Here is a 22,268-nt window from a genome sequence, read left to right as displayed (position 1 = left end):
TTTTTTTCCATGAACCATACATTTTTTGGTTTGTCGCATATATCTTTATCAAAGTGCAAAAGTTGATCTTGCTAGGAATAAAAATGTATTTTTAACAAATTTTTAACTGCGACCACTTTTATGTGCGAATCGCCGAAATGAAATGGTATGTAGAAAATAGGTGTACTTTGAGGGGGTGTGTGAGGCTGAAAGTTGTTTTTATCACAAAATAACTTATGAACTTCTCTTAGTTGGAGATTTAGCTGTAACTTGACATCAAAACATCTAAGTTTCAAGACAGTCGATTTTTGTATTTTTGTCCACCTTCGCGGCACTGTGCGGCAGCGTTTTTACCGCCGACGTTTGTCGGTTGATTCAAATTTATTAATATTTTTACCGCCCAGCGGGGACGGAGCAATATTGATTGAGTGCTGATTGCAGTAGTTTTTAATATTTTCACAAGTTTGGCAATGTTTCCGTCCATTTTTATTTCCAGCAAATCTACATATGTACACGCACGAACCGAAAATTTTTTAATTTTAGTGATAATTTTCAACAGAAAATTACAACCGACGGCAGCCCTTGTGCGCCGCAATTGTGTTTACTCTGACGGATTTCATTCACTTACCATTGATCGCTTTGCCGTCGTCCGCTGTAATTCGGAGTTGACCTTAGCATTACAAAAATACAGAATTTAAGGTACAATTTACATGTGTACATATAGAGGGCTTATATTCAATACCCCCCTTCAGCAATTTCAATCAAAAATACTTTCACTTCCCCAAATAATTTCTGGAGGTTGCCTAAAGAAGGATATGGTGATTCAGGTTTGGCTACGTTAATATGGCAGTCAGTCCAAACGACATTATCACTTAGACCCTGAGGGTCCATTTTGATACAACTGTGAAGCATAGAAACCTCGTTGTCTGTATTTTATGGCATCCATTTTGAAGCTCTTATGAAGCGTAGAACTGCTTTTATTCCTTCACCGTATAGTTGCGGGAGAGAGAGTAAGACTTGCTTACCTAAAAAGCCGGCTCTGCTCTTAGCTAAAGCTGGGTAACTGGAAAAGATATGATCGACGGTTTCTTCATCTTCCTCATCTCTGCAACTTCTACAAAATTCATAGAAGAATACTCCTAATCTCGAAGGATGCCTACCAAATAGTCAATGACCGGTTAAACAGGCCATGGCCATCAAAATGTCCTCCTTTTGGAAGCTGAGCAGTTCTTCTGTTTTTTCTTATCAATTTACGGCCTTATTAGCCTAGCTGTTCTACAAAATGCCCTCATCTAACGATGACCAATTGGCCTCTTGGATAATGCTATTTCTAATAATTAATTTGCAGGTTGCCACAGGTATGCCAGTTGTACTTCTGTTTCTTACACAGTGGAAGGTTGATACCTTTTCTGGCTAGCCGGAGCCCATATGAGGCTAACTTTAGCACCGTCGCTAATGTAATTTAGAGTTGCCAGGCATTCCTGTGCAACCTTTGAACTTAGCATTGCAGCATTCATTGATTTGATGGTCGCCTGACTATCACAGAAGATGTTAATCGTTGTCTTCGTCACGCCGTGTGTGTTAAGGAGTGATCTTTCTCCACGCATATCCCTCCACAGGGTGGAAGGGAGAATGACCGTCTCTGGTGTAGAGGTCCAATAAACATCTTCTCGCACGTATCGAAGCTTAACGGAAGAGTTGGAGGAGGTTTCTACTGTCAGGAACTCTCAGTAAAGCTTATGTTTAGACTGCCGCATTTCTGCAGCGTCTTTCAGGCAGAGGTGGCGCTATAAAAGAGGCAGCCGATTGGCTACGAACTAACTTTTTGTCGACTAGGAGGTTAAATATCTGCTCTGATAGCCAAGTGGCAATCAGGGCGCTGGGATCGCAAATGGTACGATTGAAACTGGTCAGGTAAACCTTGGCCTCTTTCACAATCGCCTCGGAATACTTCCAAATCCATTGCCATTGCCTACTGTTATTGGAAAATACTTTTCTTTAGAATCCCTTTATCGGCAATAGATTTAGACCTCATATATGTACAGTATTCTGAATTATGTATGTACTATCTATTTCTCATATTTAGCGACATTTTCATCACGACGAGTCGACTCGTTTCAGTTTTTGTTGCCTTCAATTCACTAGCATTTTGAAGCGTTTCTGAATTTTCTATTCTTTATCAATACTGGTCATAAAAAATGATGTGCTTTGTTGTTCGGCATACATAATTTTATTTGTAGCGTAGACACTCTCCTAACCCCATTTCTTTTGCATCGAATCCTCTTCAATCTCCACGTATTCCTCCTGACCTCAAAATTGTACGATAAAAACATTTCAAACCTCAGTGTACTCACGACTATAAACTCCACACACAAAATCTTTCTTTCAGAGTCCGGACAAATTATATATTAAGGTAGTAGAATTAGAGCCAAAGATCACAACACTAGGCACGAATCTCGATGAGTCCGTACGCTTGCAGAGGGATCACGATGAGACTCTTAGGAATATACAGGTACGCCATTAATTTGGAAAACAAACATAATCTTACACATACAAATTTGTTCTGCTCACCCTTTCTTTCCTCTTTGTTTCCTCTTAGAACCTACCCGGCCCAATGGACGAATTCGTGCAAAAAGCGGACAAACTGCTCGCTAGCAAGCGCATCAGTTCGGAACTAGTCAATGCCATGGCCGATACGCTTAATATTATTTGGCAAGATATCCTGCATCTCCTGCACGACCGTCAACATATACTCCACCTTGCCACACAATTTCACGAAAAGATGGTGCAGTGTCAGCGCCGCATGGATCAGTTGGAAGTCGCCTGCATCGACACAATGCTGCCTATCGAAGTGGCAGCGGTGCAAGAGTTCCTGAACAAATTCAAACAGCTGCGCATCGATATGCTCACCGCGGTTATGGCAGCGCTGAAAGATGGCAATGAGCTGTTGTCACAGCTAAAAGAACTCGTCGACCTCGAATCGTTAGACACGCGGCCCGAACATATCAAACGAGATGCCACACGCGCCGTTCATCAAGTGCAACAGTGGCTGGAGGCGTTACACGATAGACGCAATGCGCTGGAGAGCGCGTGGCAGACGCGCAAAACACAGCTAGAACACTGCCTTACATTGGCGCTGCTCGGCCGTGAGCTAGACGAGGTAGAGACGGCATTACGACAGCAGCGCAACGAAATCGACAGTCTCTTTAGTTTGGGCGAGTGCGAGCATACGGCGAATAATGCGCTGCACAACTATCGCGAATGGAAACAAGTGGCGCTACAACTGCGAGATCGCGCACTCAAAATCACACGCGCCAAAGAGAAACTGCAGGCGTCGGGTACCTTTACTGGCGATGAGGCGTGTGCACGCGCATACAATGTGCTTAGCGCGTGCACGGAACACCTGGACCTGGTAGATCAACGTGAACATTGGCTGCAGCAATCGCGTGATTTCTTCGCCAAAGCCGAGAATACGTTGAGCGTGTTGGAGAAACTTGAAGTGGAGTTGGCGAATGTGCGACTGCCACCAAATTCGCCAGAAAGTTTTGCAATGTACGCGAAGGTAGCGCGTGATGTACGCAGCTTCACCGAGGAGCCACTGCGACTCGGCTATAGTATACTGGACGAGGTGGGGCGCACGCAACCGGAGACGCAAGGTGTGAAGCGAGTGCTTGACGAGATCGAAAACCGTAAAACCTATATCGAAAGCGTATGTTCGACAAGCAACGAGGATCATCAGCGTGTACAGAAAGCGCTTTCGGACTTTCTCGCCCAATACAATGATTTACTCAATTGGTTGATGTCTTCGGGGCAATTGTATTTGCAGCAGCATGTCGATATGGGTAGCACGCTACAACAGAGCAAACAATTTTTGCTGCAGCACCACGAGCTCATGCAGGATCTGGAGGTGAGTTTAATCACTTACACATCTGGCAATTTTAAACTAAATGAAAATATTTTATGATTTCAGATCAAGGGGGAACTAATAAATCTTCTGCTCGAATCCATTAAGGCGCATCTAGAATCGTTGAGTCCGCAGCAACGTTACGATGTAGACTCGAAGGCTGAGGCGCTTCACAAGCATTGGATTGAGCTTAAGGATTTGGTGCTGAAACGTGTCGATTGCGTTTCGATGCTAATTGAATTTTTCGAGAAAGCGAATGAGCTCGCTAGTCAGCTGGATAATTTGGATAAACAGCTAAAACAGACGCCAGACGAGCAGAAGCTACAGTTCCTGCAGGAAAATTGGAAACATATACGTGACGATTACGCTGATTTAAAGAGTTTTGGAATGCGATTTGTCAACTTGAAAGTGTGTATACCCTTTTTTTAATAGTAGTTTTTTATTATTTAAATAAACTAGGTATACTTATGTATAATTAGGTTTGTTTATTCCTAAGTATGTGAATGTAATTCTCCGGTCTAAATGCACACATATGTAATATTAGGGGACTCACAAGACGTGTTTAGGATCATAATGGCTTAAGGTATCCGCACACTTTAGCTATTCCGTCGGAACAAATCTGCACCGCATAAATGTCTGACTGCGTTTTTATAACTTATAGTAGGCCTTGCTGTATTTTTAGCTGCGACAGATTCGCACAAGCGGGGTATGCCTTAAAAATTTTTTCAACGTTAAAATGCTTCTAGGGGATTTGTATGTACACTACCGGGATAGAATATATACAGGGTGTCCTAGACCACCCATACGAATTATTCCGTTATTTAGAATTGAGTGAAATGTTCCTCTGAAATATGCACTTCCAAGAAAAAAGTTTCAAACGAAACTTAAGTACTTTTATCCTCAGAATTCGAATTCGTAGTAGAAACATGTATGTCTAATTAAAAAAAATGAATTTTCGGTCGGAGCCAGAAGTCGGTGAAGCCACCAAAAGATAGAGCGCCCCTAATTTGGTAGGTAATATTTTTGACTTTTTCCATTAAAAAAAAATTGTTCCCTTTAATTTTGTAGGGGCGGAGGGGTGGTTTAGGACACCCTGTATAATCAGATCTTATTGCACCCTGTGAATCCCCTACATATGTATGTGTATAATCAGATGCATGAACAATTTATTATATTGCTTGTTTCATTCGCAACTTAATTTATATCACTTAGCTATAAAATTGATACTAACTGCTTAAATAATTAATTTTGTTTGAAAAATCACTTTATATTCATACATAAATAATTACATACATACAACATAATTTAAAAAAATTGCATAAAAAAGGAAACTTTCAACGGTTCGTTTACACTAAAGTTAAGTAAACGAATATTTTCTACTATGGGTAGACGAACATTTTTCGTTTCTAGAGGATAATTTGAACTTAGTGAAATGTTATCCTAGTTATCTTTTGAATTATTCCGTATACAGTGGCGAAAATATAAATAGGGGAGAGAAATTTAAGCATTCTTTCGCTATTTAGTTAGTTAGACACCGAGACTTGTAAGATCTTTTGTATCTCTTAAAGAGAGAGAGTTCCCAACACAGTGTGGCCAATATACCTTCGTCTTCCCTTATGAATCCTAAAAGGATCTTGGTAGGTGAAAGTGTCAAAATGTGCCAAATAAAAAAATAAAAGTACCAAAAAAGGTGCCATTCTTTTTAGTTTTTCCCATTTTGCATTAAAATTGGAAACACGTTCCTAAAAAAAGTCCAGTGTCTAGTAAGATAAACCAGTTGTATACAGTATAGAATTAGAAAATTTTTGTTGAGAAAAAGAAGTACATGCAAAGGATTTCACAAAACTTTATTGACAAATTATTATATTTCAAAAGTGCCATTTTGGTACTTTGTGCCAAATTGAAAAATTAAGTGCCATTTGAAGTAAAATTGGGCCGAAAATGGCACGGTTTGAGCCAAGTTGGCAGCCCTGAGTTTGATGTCATTTCTATTTTCAAAAATTATATCGTGTCTATGGTTCCCACTGCTCCCCACCATAGCATATACCTTTCGTTTATTTATTTTTATTATTCCTTTTCATGAGACTGTAGCTCGTTATCTAACGAAAATCATGTAAGTCAAAATTTTAAACTTTGTACAAAAATTAGCGAAATTCTACCAAGTTATATTAAAAGTTTGAACTATATAATACGATTTTTTTTTGGAACATTCTAGGTATGCAGTTTTGTAGCCAAATCAGTTTTATTTTAACGAAGTTAAAATTTTTTCGCATTTTTCTTTTTTTGAAGGTGTTTCTCATTTTCTCCATACAAAAAAAAAATTTCCAACATTATTTGTATGGAAGAAAATGCATGAACAAATAATTGCCAAAAATCAACGGCAACTTCTTGCTACTACAAACTTGCACTTTGTTTACTAAAATTTAATGAACTACAAAACTGCATACCTAAAAAATCTAGCGTCGCAACAACTAACGCTTTAAAATAAATATAAATACAGGGTGCCACAATGATGATAATGACTAGGGCGATATTATATTATTTGATAAACCAAAATCCAGAACCAAGCGCCAAAGCCCCTATAGACCCAAAGCAATAGTTTCAGAAGTATCTGTCAGTTTCCTTTTTTTGCCAAGCACTCGTCTATAGATTTTTTTGGTCTGCCTCTATTTTGATCGGTTGACTTGGCGAGGCTTTTCTTCGTCAAGTAAACTAATATTCGCTAGCCAATTTTCTCTACACAATTAACGCACAACAAATGGGTTTTACTTTGTTGTAAATAAAGTTCAATTTCCTTGTTATGTCTCCGAAAACGTCTGTTGCTAAATATATAACATTCTCATCACATATAAGAAACTCATACGCCATGTACGTATTGAATTTTTTTTTTTTTTGTATTCGATTTGAATTTTTCCATTATAAATGGTAGATCCAATATGGATAGCCCATTAAGAATTTTTAAAATCCTAAACTCGCTTTGAGTTAAGCAATCCCGAAAACCCCGAAACTCAAGTTGCGAGGAAAAATTTTTAATTTTGAAATAATCGCCCTCCATTTTCGATCAATCAGCCATTTTGATATTTTAAAATTTGACACGTGATTTGTATTCAGCGATTCCAAAAAAGAATAAAACAGTGTCCTTTCATTTAATTTGTAAGGTTTTGTAAATTTTATTAATGATATTATTTGTCGGCTCGTGAGTTTGATAACGCCACTATATTAAATTTTTCAAATTTGGCCACACTGTTTTTAAAAAAGCGAAAGTGTACAAACATTTCCAGCTCTTGAACATTTGTCAATTTTTGAATGTACATAAATACATATGCAGCTCTGTTCCGGTTGACATGGAACGTCGCATATGCCTTTTAATACTACTAGTATTTGATGCAACGACATCCAAAATAACATTAATTCATTCTTAAATGCCCACATGACGAGTTATACAAAGATTTAAGAAAATTCATAAATTCATTCTTAAATGTACAGTGGGTCCAGTAAATGTTCATACAAGAACAAAGTAGTTTTTAAAAGCTATATTTAGAAAAGTTTAAACGGTTTCAAATTATAATTTTGAGTTTAAAGATTTGATTTAAAAGGCAGTTAGTCTATTAAATGGCCTTTGTTTGCCACAACAAGCTTAAAGGTACGACCACACTAAGCGACGCGACACTGCAGCGGCACTACGCGACACGGCGTGTTACTTTTTGGTATATCGCATTGAAACTGTAGCGGCACAACACTTCGCTGCAAAATTTTTAATTTATTTGTGTCAAAACCGGCAAATGCTAATGCCTTTTATTTTTTCTTTTCTTGCCAAATTCTTGTCAAATGTTATGTTTATATACATACATAAAATTTTCTTCTTGAATAAAATGCATGTGAATATTCACTCACAATTCGAAATCAATTTCTTCACGTTAAAAATATAGTACGAAATGGTTCCGCTGGGTATGCCGCACCATGGTATTCTCCATAAGAATCCATCCAAAGAATACTTTTCCGCACTATGTGTACGGTCGTACCTTAAGTCTCTTTTCAAAACTGTTTCATTCGTCACGCAGCAGGTCCATTGGTATATTCTCCTACAAGTAGAGGACAGCTGCTTTAAAATCCCTATTTGTAATCCCTAAGATTCTGCAGATTATAACCCTAAATAAAAAAGTTCAACGGAATACAGTCAGGTGAAATTTGGGCCATTCCTTCTTGAGAATGAATCATTTTTTTTTTTTTTAAGTTGTGGAAAGTTTGTCCGTCATAACGACATAAAGAGAACTTATGCGCCAATATAACACATATCCGCGCATCGTCATTCTGCAAAACCGCGTAACTGTCATTTTCTGCCACAAATTGGATTTGCTCACACAAACTCTTGGCTCAATCCTTATCTATTCGTTCTGAAATATTCTAGCCAGAAATGCGATTGCTTTATAAAACAGAGAACCATTTAGAAATATGAGTGTTTTTATAATTTATGCAACCTCACATACGTGGTTTTGCATTTTCTTGATACAGAGTTTTGCATTTTTGTACTTTAAACGACGATATATATTTACTATGTCATCGTTAAAGTAATATTTTCATACGGCATTTAAAATAAAATTTAATCCAGTTTACTAGGTTTATTTTAATATATTTTATTGACAAGTGAGTATGAGCATATACTGGACACACTGTATGAAGCATTAATAAACTTTCAGCTTTGTAGATGCATAAATAATACCAAAAATCCGTTTTCAAAATTCGAATTGATACATCTGTGCCAAGGATGTCATAAAAGGGTTAAAGGATAGAAACATAATTTATGCATATGTCTTTTGAATAATATGGAGTAAACTCTACACCAACTGCCGAGTAAAGCTTTTGCATTGTAATGGGTACCACGCTCCAACTAATCACTTTCTCGTAATCGATTATTAAATTAAATATGGGTTGTCCACACATGCTTGGTTATTAGGTTATCTGGTTAAGTGGTTGTATTTTTTTATTAAGTTTACAACAATAACACACAGAACCGCATAACAATTTTTAACCAGATAACCAGGCAAGTGTGAACAACCCAATAATTTTTTGCTGTATGAAATATGTACAGGAAATTTTGTTACTCATACGCCGTGTACTCCCGCATTTGATCAATCTTAATAAAAAAACAAAAATAATCGATAATGCGAAAGTGATTAGTCGCAGCTTCGTACTTCCACCTGAAATTATTTACATAATTAATTTTTCTACAAAACGATATTTTCTCCATTTTGACACGATTAAATATTTTTTGCCGTTGGGAGATTATACCGCCAATTTCACAAAAATTATTTGCGTTAAAAATTTTATTAGTAACAAATGAAATGAAATGTTTAATAGTCTTTTTTGTATGGGAATTAATTTCAAGTATATAATAGTTGCAGCATGCAAACGCAGATTTTGTTCTATAATTTTTCTACATAAAATCAACATGTTCACGCCATGTTTTTTGCACCACTGCGCGGCGCTATAATCATTAATTACACTACTGAGCAAATTATCAACTTTTGATTTATCTGAAATAAAGCCAGCTATTTCTAATAGATTTCAACGCACTAAATTCAAATTTTAACTCAGAATTTCTCTGTCACAACTTCTTCTTCTTTTTTGGCGCTGTAACCGCCTAAGCGATTTTGGCCGAGTTCAGCAAAGCACGCCAGGCGTTTCTCTTCTGTGCCAACTGACGCCAATTGGAAATGTCAAGTGAAGCCAAGTACTTCTCCACTTAGTCTTTTCAATTGCAGTGGGGCCTCCCTATTCCTCTACTAACACCTGTGGGATGCGATTTGAATACTTTCAGAGCTGAAACGCCGGTGTCAATTCGAACGACATGGCCAAGCCAGCGGAATCGCAGTACATGTCATTCTAAAGCTCATGCAGCTCATCGTTCCATCGTCTGCGGTACGATGAGTGATTGTCGTACGTCGAGAGAGGACCTTACTTCTTAATTACCTACTCAGTCCAAAGTAGCACTTGTTGTCAAGAGTGCTACTGCTTGGATTTCCATGTTGACATTATTGTTGATGTTAATGCTTGTTCCCAAGAAAACGAAATTCTCTACTCTCTCGAAATTACAACCGTAAACAGTGGCGTGGGTTCCAAAGCGCGAATGCTCTGAGTGTTTTTTTGTTATGAAAGGATATCCTCGTTGACAACCAGAAGCATAAAAGGGCTTAGTGGTCCTTGTTACCGATGATATCGATGTCATCGGCATATGCCAGCAATTGCATGCTCTTATAGTAAATTGTTCACAATTGGTTCAGTTTTGTAGAGCTTATTATTATCTTCTACTACATCAGATTAAAGAAATCAGATGAAAGGGAGTCTCCCCCTCTGTAGCCCCGTTTGGTAGCAAACGGCTCGGAGAGGTCTTTCCCAATTCTGATGGAGCTCATCGTATTGCTCAACGTTATTTTACATAGCCACATCAGTTTCCCGGGGATACCGAATTCAGACATTATGGCGAATAGGCAACTCCTCTTACTGCTGTCGAAAGCGGCTTTGAAATCCGCAAATAAGTAGATGGTGAAGGTCTATCCTTTCTCGCCGGTATTTTCCCATATTTGGCGTATTGCGTATTCCTGGTCTAAGGTGGATTTGCCATGTTTAAAGTCGCTCGATAAATCCATACAACCGGTCATTAGAAGGCTCATCCCCGCCCGTATAGCGGGGTTGCCTTTCTTGTGGATTTTGTTAATTTGACCCTTTTCTGCGTACGAGCTAATGCATGCACTGGAGTAGGACTTTTTAGTTCACTTTAAAGATTAGTTCACTTCTAGTTCGTTCAGCTTAAAGAACTAGCTCCTCTGAGTCTTAGTTTGTTCATCTTATTGAACTATAGTTCACCTAATTTCACGAGTTCGGTAGTAGCAACTGACTTACAGAACAAGAAAAATGTATGTTTTATAACTTATAAATAGATACCAAAGATTGAATTAATCTGTAAAGTAAAAAACAAACAAACTAGTCGACCGTCCTTTTTCTATGTTTGGCTTTCTTATGGTGACTCGAATTTCCATGAGAGCTATCAACAGTGCTTATGGAAACTCGGCGGTGCCTGCATTTCATTTTCTTTTCTTAAATTTTGCCTTCGAAATGCGATCAAATTGCGATTCGCTTTGGCATCTGAAAGCGAAAGTCTTTTGTTAAACAAAACATCCGGACAACTTATCTCAAGTATGGGAAATTCCCTGAAATTCGCGAATTCCGATCAGCGGTTTCTTTATACCCTTACAACGAAAATCGAGATGTCATAAAATTGTTAAAATTACATTTCCATTTTCATTGGAGTGTTGGCACAGAAAATTTCAGTTCATTGTAATGAACGAACTAATGAACTAGTTCAATTACAAGAGCTGGCTCTTTCACTTTTTAGTTTAAAAGCTCCCCAAGCCTAGCATGCACCTCTTCCACTCATCACCACCGTCCTTGGATAGCTCAGCTTGTAGACCGTCAGGTCCTGCAGCTTTGTTCTTTATTCGGGCTCTTCCTCTCCACTACTGTCAGTCCTGTTACCAAGAAATAGGGTAGGCAAATGTTCTCTTCATAAATTCAGAACGCTCAAGACATCGGTTTTTATTACGGCAATCCACCCTGGTCTTGAAACCAATACTAAGTCGATGAACGTTTCGGACATTTTTATTATCGTATTTTAAGCTCATTTACCCACTGTATGTTTCGGCCTCTTTCTTTTTATTACGCAAAAATGCCCGGATTCTCTCTTAGCTTCCCCATATCGAACCCACATAGAACGCTCTGCGTCCGATCGAAGCGTGGCTCCTTAGACGATATAATTTTTGAATACAATGGAATGACATTTCTCCCAGTATGTTGTGGTTGTAACTTTTAAACATTGAGCTTCCCCTGCGTCGTATATATTTAGCTGAACAGTGGCGTGCAACAAGTAGTGGTTTGAGTCGCTGTTTGGTCCACGAATCTTACGAACGTCCAAACCATTACATGTGTGCCTTCGATATATCTACATATCACGAAAGAATCGATTTGGTTTCTTGGCTTTGGATTTGGAAAAAGTCACTTAGGTAGCTTGATGGATTTTATTTTACTTGAACCTAGGGTTCTATATTACCACCCGGCGAAAAATATCCCTTCCTTGCCTCTCGGAAATCGAGAATCGCTCATAGAAGAGGTCTTCGGATCTGTCATCAGAGCGTGGGCGCGATTGATCAAAATCAGGAAAAAATCTTGCTTGAAAGCGGATTTTGGAGAGACGTTCGCCAGCTGGGATAAACGAAAGTACTCGGCGACAGGAGCTCTCTAACCACCATTCCAAACGCGAGTTTGCGCTACTTAACATGATAGCCGTCGTAGATGTCGCAAAGCACCAGACAGTTTTTGACTTTCCCGTCAAACGAAATTTTTGGATGGCGATGATGTCAGATTTTGTCCTTACGATGACATCAACCAGCCGGGCAGAGGCACCCGTCCCATTAAGTGTCCGCCATTCCAGTTGCATGCCCTCAAATCGTAGTTCTTTAACTGTTTTCCGTGGCCGTCGTCAAAAGAAAATTGTCTCATCCGTGGACCACGGACCATGGTTTTTACGTGGCAGGTCCCAAACTCAGCGTACAACTGGAACCTGCATCGAACTGTACGGCGACTTAGTCATCGCTGCTGATGACTAAGCTGTCTATTGCTGTCGGTCTGCATCCCGCCTTATCGTCTCAATTTGCCGCAATTTCTGCTGTATTTTTCTAATGGCGTTACATACTGTATTCTAGATATTCTGGTCCTTCAGCATCTCGTTTATTATTTTTTTGGCGTTTGAAGTTTTCACTATTATTGCATTACTTCTGGGCCGCTCTTCTTCGAAACGAACGCATGTGAATACGGCGGGATGTGCATCTTCCTTGACATCGCTTTGGGGAACTTGTCTGAATGTTTTCCATGCAAAACAAGCGATTAAAAAGCAGCTTTTGGAACGTTCGCCCAACCGCTGATTACTGGGCCTCACAAAGGATGTATCAATGCTTCGGGAAGCAAACCAATTTACTTAGAAAGAAAGTTGTACCAATTTTTTCAATATCATTAAAGTGTATCTTATCCAAAGTAACTTCGTTATTTGAATTTATGCTTCTTTGTATTTTAGCTTATTTATGCTTTGTTTCACAAAATATCTGTCCGATGCGTATGATCTCGTCGACTGTTACATTCGAAATTATAGTTACTATTTCCTTGAGCAGAACTGGACACTTTACTTGAAAGGTGCGATTTATTCATTCCAACACCACCCTATAAACGCCGCCCTAATAATTTGCATCCGCATCGTCAAGCAGTTTCTTAAGTGCATATTTTTTTATCTCCGTAGCTCGTCTAACAAACACTGCCTAAGACTTCTGTACTTTGTACTAGATCTGTTAAAATGGTATTGTAGTAGTAATTGATATTTTGTAAATCAAATCGTTCAAATTCAAAAAATCGTTCAGTTCAAAAAATTCTCACAGTGTACAATGAAGTAAAAAGCGTGCTGAGAGTAGTGTGTCATGAAGACAGCAAAAGCACTTGCTACATTCAACTCATTTGTAATTAATTTCAATATGACAGGAAAATTAATTTCACTTAGAGACATGTTGGCCAAACATAAGTATATTTTGAACAGAACGTACTCACGTAATTATGTGCTTTCCCAGCAATTAAAGTTGGTGGTGGAAAGGCAAATTGGTGCAAGAGATCTGTTAGCAATACGTTTTGTGATTCAGTAGTAAAAAGTAGATTTCACTTCGAGGATAATTTTGTTTGCACTTACACTGCCGGAACAAAGTATTGGCACAGCAAAGTTTTCACAATATATACAACAATTTTTATTCTAATATTTTTCCGCCAATTTTGTATAAAAATATGGTTCATTCAACGAAAAAATAACATAAAAATATAATTCCTAAGCTTTGTGCAAAACTCGCGAAAATTCAGCAAATTTTCATTAATATTTTCTACTTTTTATCAGATTTTTTAGAATTTTTTTGAGTATGCAGTTTTACAGCCCATTAAATTCTAGTAAAAAAAATGCAAGTTCGGAGTTAGTCAAAAACCGCGCTTTTGAGAATTTTTTTTGTTAAAGCTGTTTTGCATTTTTTCCATATAAAGTATTTTCGAAAAAATTTTTTGTATGGAAGAGACTGCGTGAAAAAAAAATTTCCAAAAATCAACGGTAATTCCTTGCTACATTAAACTTGCACTTTATTATATAACAACTCATTGGGCTACAAATCTGCATACCCAAAAACTCTAAAATCTAATTAAAAAGTTGAAAATTTTCACGAAAATTTGCTGAATTTTGGCGAGTTTTGTACAAAGTTTAGGAATTCTATTTTTATGTTTTTTGTTGTAGAATACCCCATATTTTTATACGAAATTAGCGGAAAAATATTAGAATGAAAATTGTTGCATATATTGTAAAAAATTTGTTGTGCCAATACTTTGTTCCGGCAGTGTAAGTATAACTTTAAAATTTACTTGTACTTCTGTTTATTAAACGTGAGGATAATCCAGTGTAGGTTAAATGGTTAAATCGCTTTGACGCCGGCTCCTTACATCAAACCACAGAAAACATCCTCGCCTTGATATCCACCCTAAGCCCACATTTGAGGTTGGTCTGATGGTAACTAGTTTCTGGATTAGTGATCAAATTATAAACTCTTGAGCAAGTTAGCATATGAATATATGTATGCATCTACGCAAGTGTTACAAGATTTTTAAAATCATACACAGCCAAATTAATGGGTGTTCCACTTCACGCTCTTTAAAAATAAAAGAGTGAAAATGGATTCGGAGAAATGTACATACTTATGTAGATACAACATGTGCACGCTTACAAATTGTGAAAGTAAACAATTATGCCGAGAAATTGCAGCGTTGCACTGCACAGAGGATGAAGCTATTCAAAGAGTTTCACTGAGTTGAAGAGATTTAACCACTTCGAGACGCATGCAAACGCACTCGCTGAATCTGTACAAGAATATATTTATAGGAAAATGAAGAAACATGTACATACATATGAACAAACGCAAAAAGATGCTAACTTTCTATAGAAACAGCAGCAATAAAAGTGTTTCTAAAAATAAGCACAATCCTGTAGAGTAGTAGCCTTTAACTTCACATCGGGCCACAGACGTCTGGATGAATGTGTTGAAATGCGGGAAAATGCTTGCGAAAAACTGAGCGAAATGGTTTTTACATTGACGGGCTTGTGCAGGAGATACATATGCACATTAGGGTGCTCCAAAATAAGTAAGGTCGGAATTTTAATGCTCTCACCCACTTGGATTGTTCCATATCGGAAAAAATATACCCCTATTTTTTATTTTGAATTCCAAAAATAATTAGAGGTCGCTCAAAGCGCTCAAAGTTGTCCCTGTATTTTATATGGGGAAAAACAACTTTTCTTAGAAATGGTGTAGAATTCTTCAAAACACAATATTTTTCTATCGGAAAACTCTGTTTTTCTTCAGGAGACTGCCAATAACATTACACGATTGTTTATTTAAACATTTTTTAATACCAAAGATTTTGTATTTATCCCCCCAATGCATTTTCTGGCATTTTCTGGCTGTTTTCGGCGGACCTACAAAATATAGGTGCTATGAAAAAATGGTTAAATAAATAATTGTGTATTATTATTGGGAATCTCCTGAAGAGAACCAGAGTTTTCCGCGCGAAAAATATTTATTTTCAAGAATTCTATACCATTTCTACACAAATTAGTTTTTTCCCCATAAAAAATACATGGACAACTTTAAGCGCCTTGAGCGACCTCTAAATATATGTATGTATATATATTTTTTTTTTTCAACATAAAAAAAGGTATATTTTTCGGTATAGAACAACCCTAGGGGGTGAGAGCATAAAAATTACGACTTTAATTATGCACATGCTTTTTTGGACCACCCTAATTTACAGACATATATGCGATTGTAAATTAATTCCCAGAATATTACCAATGTATGCAAATACGTAAGTATTTAGTACAATACTATATTGTGCACACTGTTGCTTTTACAATCTTAAGTGGTTCATCCAGAAATAATTCTTGGGGCAATGTAAATAAATTTCCTGCAACGTAAACATTCTTACAGCGATATTTTCTAGGGCTCCAGGGTGTTTTTATACCTACCGTCATGTACATACATATATAATTCTGGAGTCTATCCCCCACGTCTTACTAATGGAGCTGTTGCACCTTTCATTTGGATTTCTCAAGATTTTGGATGGAAAAACTCCCGAGTGTGTTCTGTCTTATTCGTGCCAATGCTAGGCACTCACAAAATAGCGTAGGACCGTTTCTTTATTTCGCTCAAATTTACATCTACGGCACCGAGAGTTGTACGGAAGGCCCATTTTAGCTGCATGTTCACCAATGGGCCAATGTCCCGTTATCGTGGCTCGACCTCTTGAGAAGTTCTTCTGTCTTTGGCTTGTCATAATGCGGCCATATGTTCCTTGCAGTTTTGCAGGTTCGAAGGTTGTTCCAACGTGTATCAGCCATGCGTGTAAATTGCAGATGCAGTTCACTTTTGATGAGTCCAAGTGGACAATTTATAGTATCTGCTTCAGATTCATCAAAAGATACTCCGACCTTAGCCAACTCATCAGCCCTCTTCATTTCCGTGTATGTTCCTATGACCGGGAACACAGATGAGAGTGATTTCTATTAACTCGGCCGCCGAGCTTAACGCACTTTTGAAATCTCTGGCTGTTTTGAAATTTGTTACCGGTGTGGAAAGTGTCAGAAGTGCCGCTTGACTTTCTGAGAAATTGTACGATTTTCGTACACAAACGCAGTTCCTCTCTATTGCTTTACAGGTCCCTTCGATGTCCAGTACTTCCGCTTGGAAGATGCTAACAAAGTTAGGTAATCGAAACGAGGGAGACATTCAGCGTTTCAGAGAACACCCCTGCACCCACACCGCAATCCATTTTGGACCGTCAGTATAGATTTTAGTGGAATTCTCCTCGACTATCCGGCCCCTACTGCAATCCCATCTTTACGGAAACTTCACCTGCAAGTTTTTCCGGAAATCTGTCATTGGAGGTATATAATCTGATTGTTTCCCTGATTCGATAAGCTTTCCAAGAATATTACTATGGCCGTGCCGCAGCGCCCTTGAGCAGGCTGACTCTTTGAATACAATGTTAGAGTCGTTCCATTAAGGGAGGGAAACCCGAATTGTGGTATTTATGTTTTCTTGGTAAACTCAGACCGATATTTTATCGCCAATGTTCTCAACGTTTTCGGAGCAGATTATCGGCAGCTACGTTATGGGGTAACAGTGAGAATCACCCCACCCTGTTTCGGTGTTATGACTCCCCGCCCGTTTTGGATTCGTTCGATAAATGCGGTCTATTAGCCAATTATTCTCCGATTTGTGGGTGATTGTTTTGCTAACTAATTCAATCAATGAAAAAAATTAATCTATCGATAAACGTCAAAATGAGAATTCAATCAAAACTGTTGTTCCACAATAAGAGGCTCAATATTTTTTAGCCAAAAATTTATAATGGCTGCGTTTCTTTATACATTCCGGATAATCCCATTTCACAGCCGGAATAAACAGAATGCTTTTGAAATATACGTTAACATATCATCAGGAACGTTCTAAAGAATAAGTAAACAAAAAAGTTTATTCCAAACGTTCAGAATGAATAAAGAAATTCAGCCAATATGTAATACGCAAATTAGTGGCCCACAGTTTAAGGGAGATTAATATTCTGAATTCCAAATTGTAAAAAATACAAAGCGACCGTCTCTTTAACTCCTAAAGTATTGAATATTAAAGGCAGAAATACACTCTGAGCTTTGCCACTGACTGCCGAGGGGCGATCGCTGTTATAAAAAACTTTGCATAATTATAATTTATTATACATCTTGCTCGGGCCAGGGTAGAACCAACGTCCTATGGAGTTTTAGTACGCACCTCGAACCACTCAGCTACAGCGGCCCCAATGTAATAATTTAAATGAATAAAAATAAATAGCTATCAATCGTATCGCATTTAAAATAGCTTTTTCTCCAGACTACATGTAGAAGGGTTGCCACCTGTTTAAAAAGTCAAATTCAACTTGGGTTAAGGAAATTAGGCAATTGAAATATGTTCCACAATAATAGTGCCAGACGAAAAAAGTTTAAGAAGGTGCTAGTTTGAAAATAGTATTTTGAAGAGGACTGCCACCTGTTTGAAAAATCGAATTTAAAAACATAAATTATACACAAATTATGCAACTTATTTTAATGTTGTTTGTTAAAAAAATAGTTCTGAAGTATTTTTCATTAGGGTTGCCATCCATTTTCAAAGTCAAATTTATATTATTTTCGCGGGCACTATGAGTGTCGAACGGGAGAGGTGTAAGAAATATTTGATTCGAAAACATTTTTGGAAAGGGTTGCCAACTGTTTTAAAAGTCGAGTACAATATAATGATTAATTTAAACGAAATATTTCCATCAGTGTATCCTATGTATTTACAACAAATTTTTTTTATTGTTTAAGCAGGCATCACACGATTTGTACATTTGTACAGATTTGTATAGTTTGGCGGTCACAGAGTGCTGTTGTCTAGAAATTGATATCGATAATGAGTTTAACTCAGTAAAAAAAATTCAAACAACTCCACCCTGTAACTGTCAAAATGTACAAACCGAGTTATCCCTACTGTACACTTAATAAATTAAATAGCTATCAATAACGAATTCTTCCTATCAAAAAATCACAAAGTACAAGTTTGTATTAAAAAATAGCAATCGTAATATTTAAGTAAATATTGGTCTTCATTTAAACTTCCTATTAATTAAAGATAGCTTCTTTTAAAACTTATAATTTTATGTAGAAACCGAATCTGTTGGTAAGGATGTTGCAAAAAATCGTTCCAGACAAATTAACCCGCCCTAATAATGTACATTAGATTGGTCAAAAAAAAATATTTCAAAGATACGGTTGGGGGCACCTTCTAAAATTTTTCCTCTTGCCGAAAGAGATGCTGGTACCAAACTATACGTTTCTAAGTAAAAATTTAGAGGATGTTCATGATGCTCATATTTTACTCTAGAATTATTGTGTACATATAATAATCAAATAATTGGTTAAGTATCCTACGCGCATTTCAAATTTAAATTATCTAAAAAAAATATCACAAGCTTCAGTTGTCATGGCGACGGTAGCTTTTTATAAAAATCATCAATATTTTTGCACGTTTCACAGCAATCCAGTAGCTCATTTCAAGGCCATTGAGCACCCTGTGTTGGTTGCAGTTGCAAATTGAAAGTTGGTATAAATGTTACAAATAGCGAAAGGAAAAAACTAAGGAGGTGCCCCGTTTTCTAGGATGAAATTTTTTTACCCCATACAAAAATTGGACCACTCTAATGTATGTACATATGTATACGCTCACCCACACTTTAACGAATATATAAAGCTAACACGAAGATATTGTTTATTTTGGCGATTTTCACAAAATATTCAAGTTTATTAACTATTTGACAAGTATTTGCATAAACATAAATACGTACTTACATACATAATAAAAAAAACAGAAGTTTTACTTGTATGTATGCATGTATGTGAATGTATGTATTATTTAATTAGTACAAGTTTCGGAAAAGTCAACAACATTTATAAAATTGAACAGCTGCTCTTTCGTCGGTTCTCTATTCAAAATATTGCAGAACACATATATATGTACATACATACATATATAAAGTGTATACATACATACATATGTATTGTATATAAATTCTATAGAACAAGGCCATGAATAAATAAATATCTGCAAAAGATAATCGGTAAATCGGTATTCCCCATCGCCAACGCGTAAAGGTTCGTAAATCTTTCGCAGAATCTTTCTCTCGAAAACCCCAAAAGCCGCTTTATGGGATGTTTTCATTGTCCATGCCTCCGCGCCATACACCCGACCTTAGGCATAATGAGTGACTTATAGAGTATAACTATATAAATTTTAATTAGGACTAGTGATTGAAGAGTTGCATAGCGCTCCAAAATACTTGTTCAATGATATACTTATTTAATATAAGTATTATCACACCAGAAAATAAGGTCATATAGTGCATTGTGAAAAGAATTTAGTTGCGTCAACCAGGGCGGCCAAGAGAAAACAGAGGCCCGGTACTTAATATGTTCGCTTTGAGATTCATTCCTTACTCAAATTCCAATAAAACCTGAGTCTAGTTTGCAACTGGCAACAAGATTTGTTTCTGGAGCGTAGGTATACAAGTAAGCTGTAATCTATGTAAACACTATAAGGTTCTTCTACTAACAGCTTCTCAGTATGCTATATAATTTCTAAATTGAATAATTTTATATTATGGAGCATACAATTTTGAAATAGTATTTACTCTAGGACCCGATTTTCTAATGGATACACGACTTTTATCCGGCAGTTAATTTCAGTACAAAAATTTAAAGCTAATTAACATTCCACTATCAAGCCGGACTGCTCTCAATAAAACATCAAAGCTTAATAACTTCCAAATATTGTGGAAGTTCCGCTTTTATTGGTCTGAAATAATTTTACTCTGCAAAATCTCCCCTAACTCTGCCAAATCAATCTTTATTTTTTCCCTATAGGATAATACCGGAGATAGAAAATCCTTTTGCGAGCTTCCTATTTCCTTGCTTAAATCGAAAACCTATTCATAAAAATTGTAATCGTGCATAGCATAAAGGTTAGGTCAGACTGTGCCAGTAGCTGTGAAAGAGAGTTCACTCGGAGGCCACACAGACCCATTGTAATGTCCAGGAAAGGGTTCACCCGTGCCTATCTTGGCTCTTAGAGCCATTGGAAGCTCCAGGTTGCAGCGTAGGTGTGCAGATTAGTCCAGCTGCTGTTGCATTTTATATTTACTACTTTCTGCTAGGTAGAACGGCTATTCAAATATTTTATTTTTTGTTTGGTTTTACTTAATAACGGAGGGGCCAAGCTATGATGTATCTTTAACTCACTTTAATCATAGTATTTGGTGCTGTGTTGAGAATTTTAATGGATAGGATATTAATATGCCAGCCACTCTCTTGTCGGTCCCTCTACATTCGTATTAATTCACCTCAATAGAGAAATTTCTTATTGCAACAAACAACAATTTTTCTTTCTATAAACATAAAATAAAAATCTAAACTATTAATTAACTCTGCCCATCCGCACTGCATAAAAAATTAACAAATAAAAAAAAAAGAAACAACAAATTGCTTGGTCCATAAAAATAATGAATACACCATTTTTATCACTGTAATAAATTATGACCCTATGAAAGCTAATTCGAGTATTCATATGCATCTGCCGATTAATGCTTGTTGTATTTGTAAGTGTAAATCCATGTATGTGCCACCACAGCCCCATCACTCCCAGCTGAGCAGCTAAAGATGCAGTTTCCCTTTTGCTTTGATTTCGGAGATTTTATTTAGAAGCGGCACGCGTCTTCGGCGGTTTGAGAACACGCATGGCTATACCACTTAAAAGTACAACAACAAAGAGCTAACTTTTAACAGACATATGTATACATTGTATTTATAAACATATAAAAGTACAGGGAAAAGAAAAACAAAATTTGTAGCAAAATATACTTATAATACATTTATATGTATATTAGGGTGCATTACTCTTTATAAAAAAAAAAAAAAAACACTGGTACGATTTTTTCATCGGAAATATAAAATATATTATATTTAAACAACTAAATTCATAAAAAATAAAGAAGACTTCAACTGCTTTATAAATCGAAAAATTTTACGAAAATATCACTTTATAAAGCTCTTTAAACCTATTATTTTTTTTGGTCTGCACCAAGATTAATTTTTGTAGGTGTTTTCAAATCGATCTAGCTAACCTTAATGTATTTCCGAAATATTTTGGCGGAGGTCTTAAAATATAATACAAACTTCTTGTTGTGATGCACCCTAATGTGTGTATATGTTTATATACTCTTGTTTGTATGTATAAATAGAAGTATTAAAAAAGGAAAATAAGCGAAAATCTTTAACAGCAACATTTCTTCTATTTCTGTCATTTCAACACAAAACGATGTATTTCTCCGTTCGACGTTGGGTCCACACACGCATACAACCTTCCATCCGTTACACGCCCGCCGAACCATGCTCACACATACTGGCACTCGCACTTTCATATGTATGTATATGTAGATTGTGGATCCGTATCTCGAGACGAAATCCTCAGTGAAGGCAGTCGAAGATATCCTCAACGGTTTCAGTAAGCGTCAAGTCGATGTAACAACCAGTCTAGACAATTGGACAACGCAAATTGCGGAGAAACGTGAAGTTGAAATTATACTGGAGAAAATCATGAGTGACAATGAGGAGGTGAGTGGTATATAAAAATTTAAAATAAAT

The 22,268-nt window shown here is 37.0% G+C and overlaps 1 protein-coding gene across 1 annotated transcript in view; it reads left to right on the top strand.

The window, feature by feature from the left end:
* The first annotated feature begins 1,261 nt into the window (after positions 1-1,261).
* zormin (spectrin and immunoglobulin domain-containing protein zormin) overlaps positions 1,262-22,268 on the top strand; it is a 71,852-nt gene continuing 50,845 nt past the window's right edge. Inside the window, exons 1-5 of the mRNA XM_017615628.1 lie at positions 1,262-1,375; positions 2,369-2,491; positions 2,579-3,886; positions 3,950-4,291; positions 22,062-22,238. Coding sequence (XP_017471117.1) covers positions 1,262-1,375; positions 2,369-2,491; positions 2,579-3,886; positions 3,950-4,291; positions 22,062-22,238 — 2,064 coding nt within the window. The remainder of the gene's footprint in view (positions 1,376-2,368; positions 2,492-2,578; positions 3,887-3,949; positions 4,292-22,061; positions 22,239-22,268) is intronic.

This window comes from Rhagoletis zephyria, unplaced genomic scaffold (genome assembly GCF_001687245.7).
Source record: "Rhagoletis zephyria isolate East Lansing unplaced genomic scaffold, Rhagoletis_zephyria_1.1 Rzeph_scaffold_01044, whole genome shotgun sequence".
Lineage (NCBI taxonomy): Eukaryota > Metazoa > Arthropoda > Insecta > Diptera > Tephritidae > Rhagoletis > Rhagoletis zephyria.
This window is presented reverse-complemented; position numbering and strand designations above follow the sequence as displayed.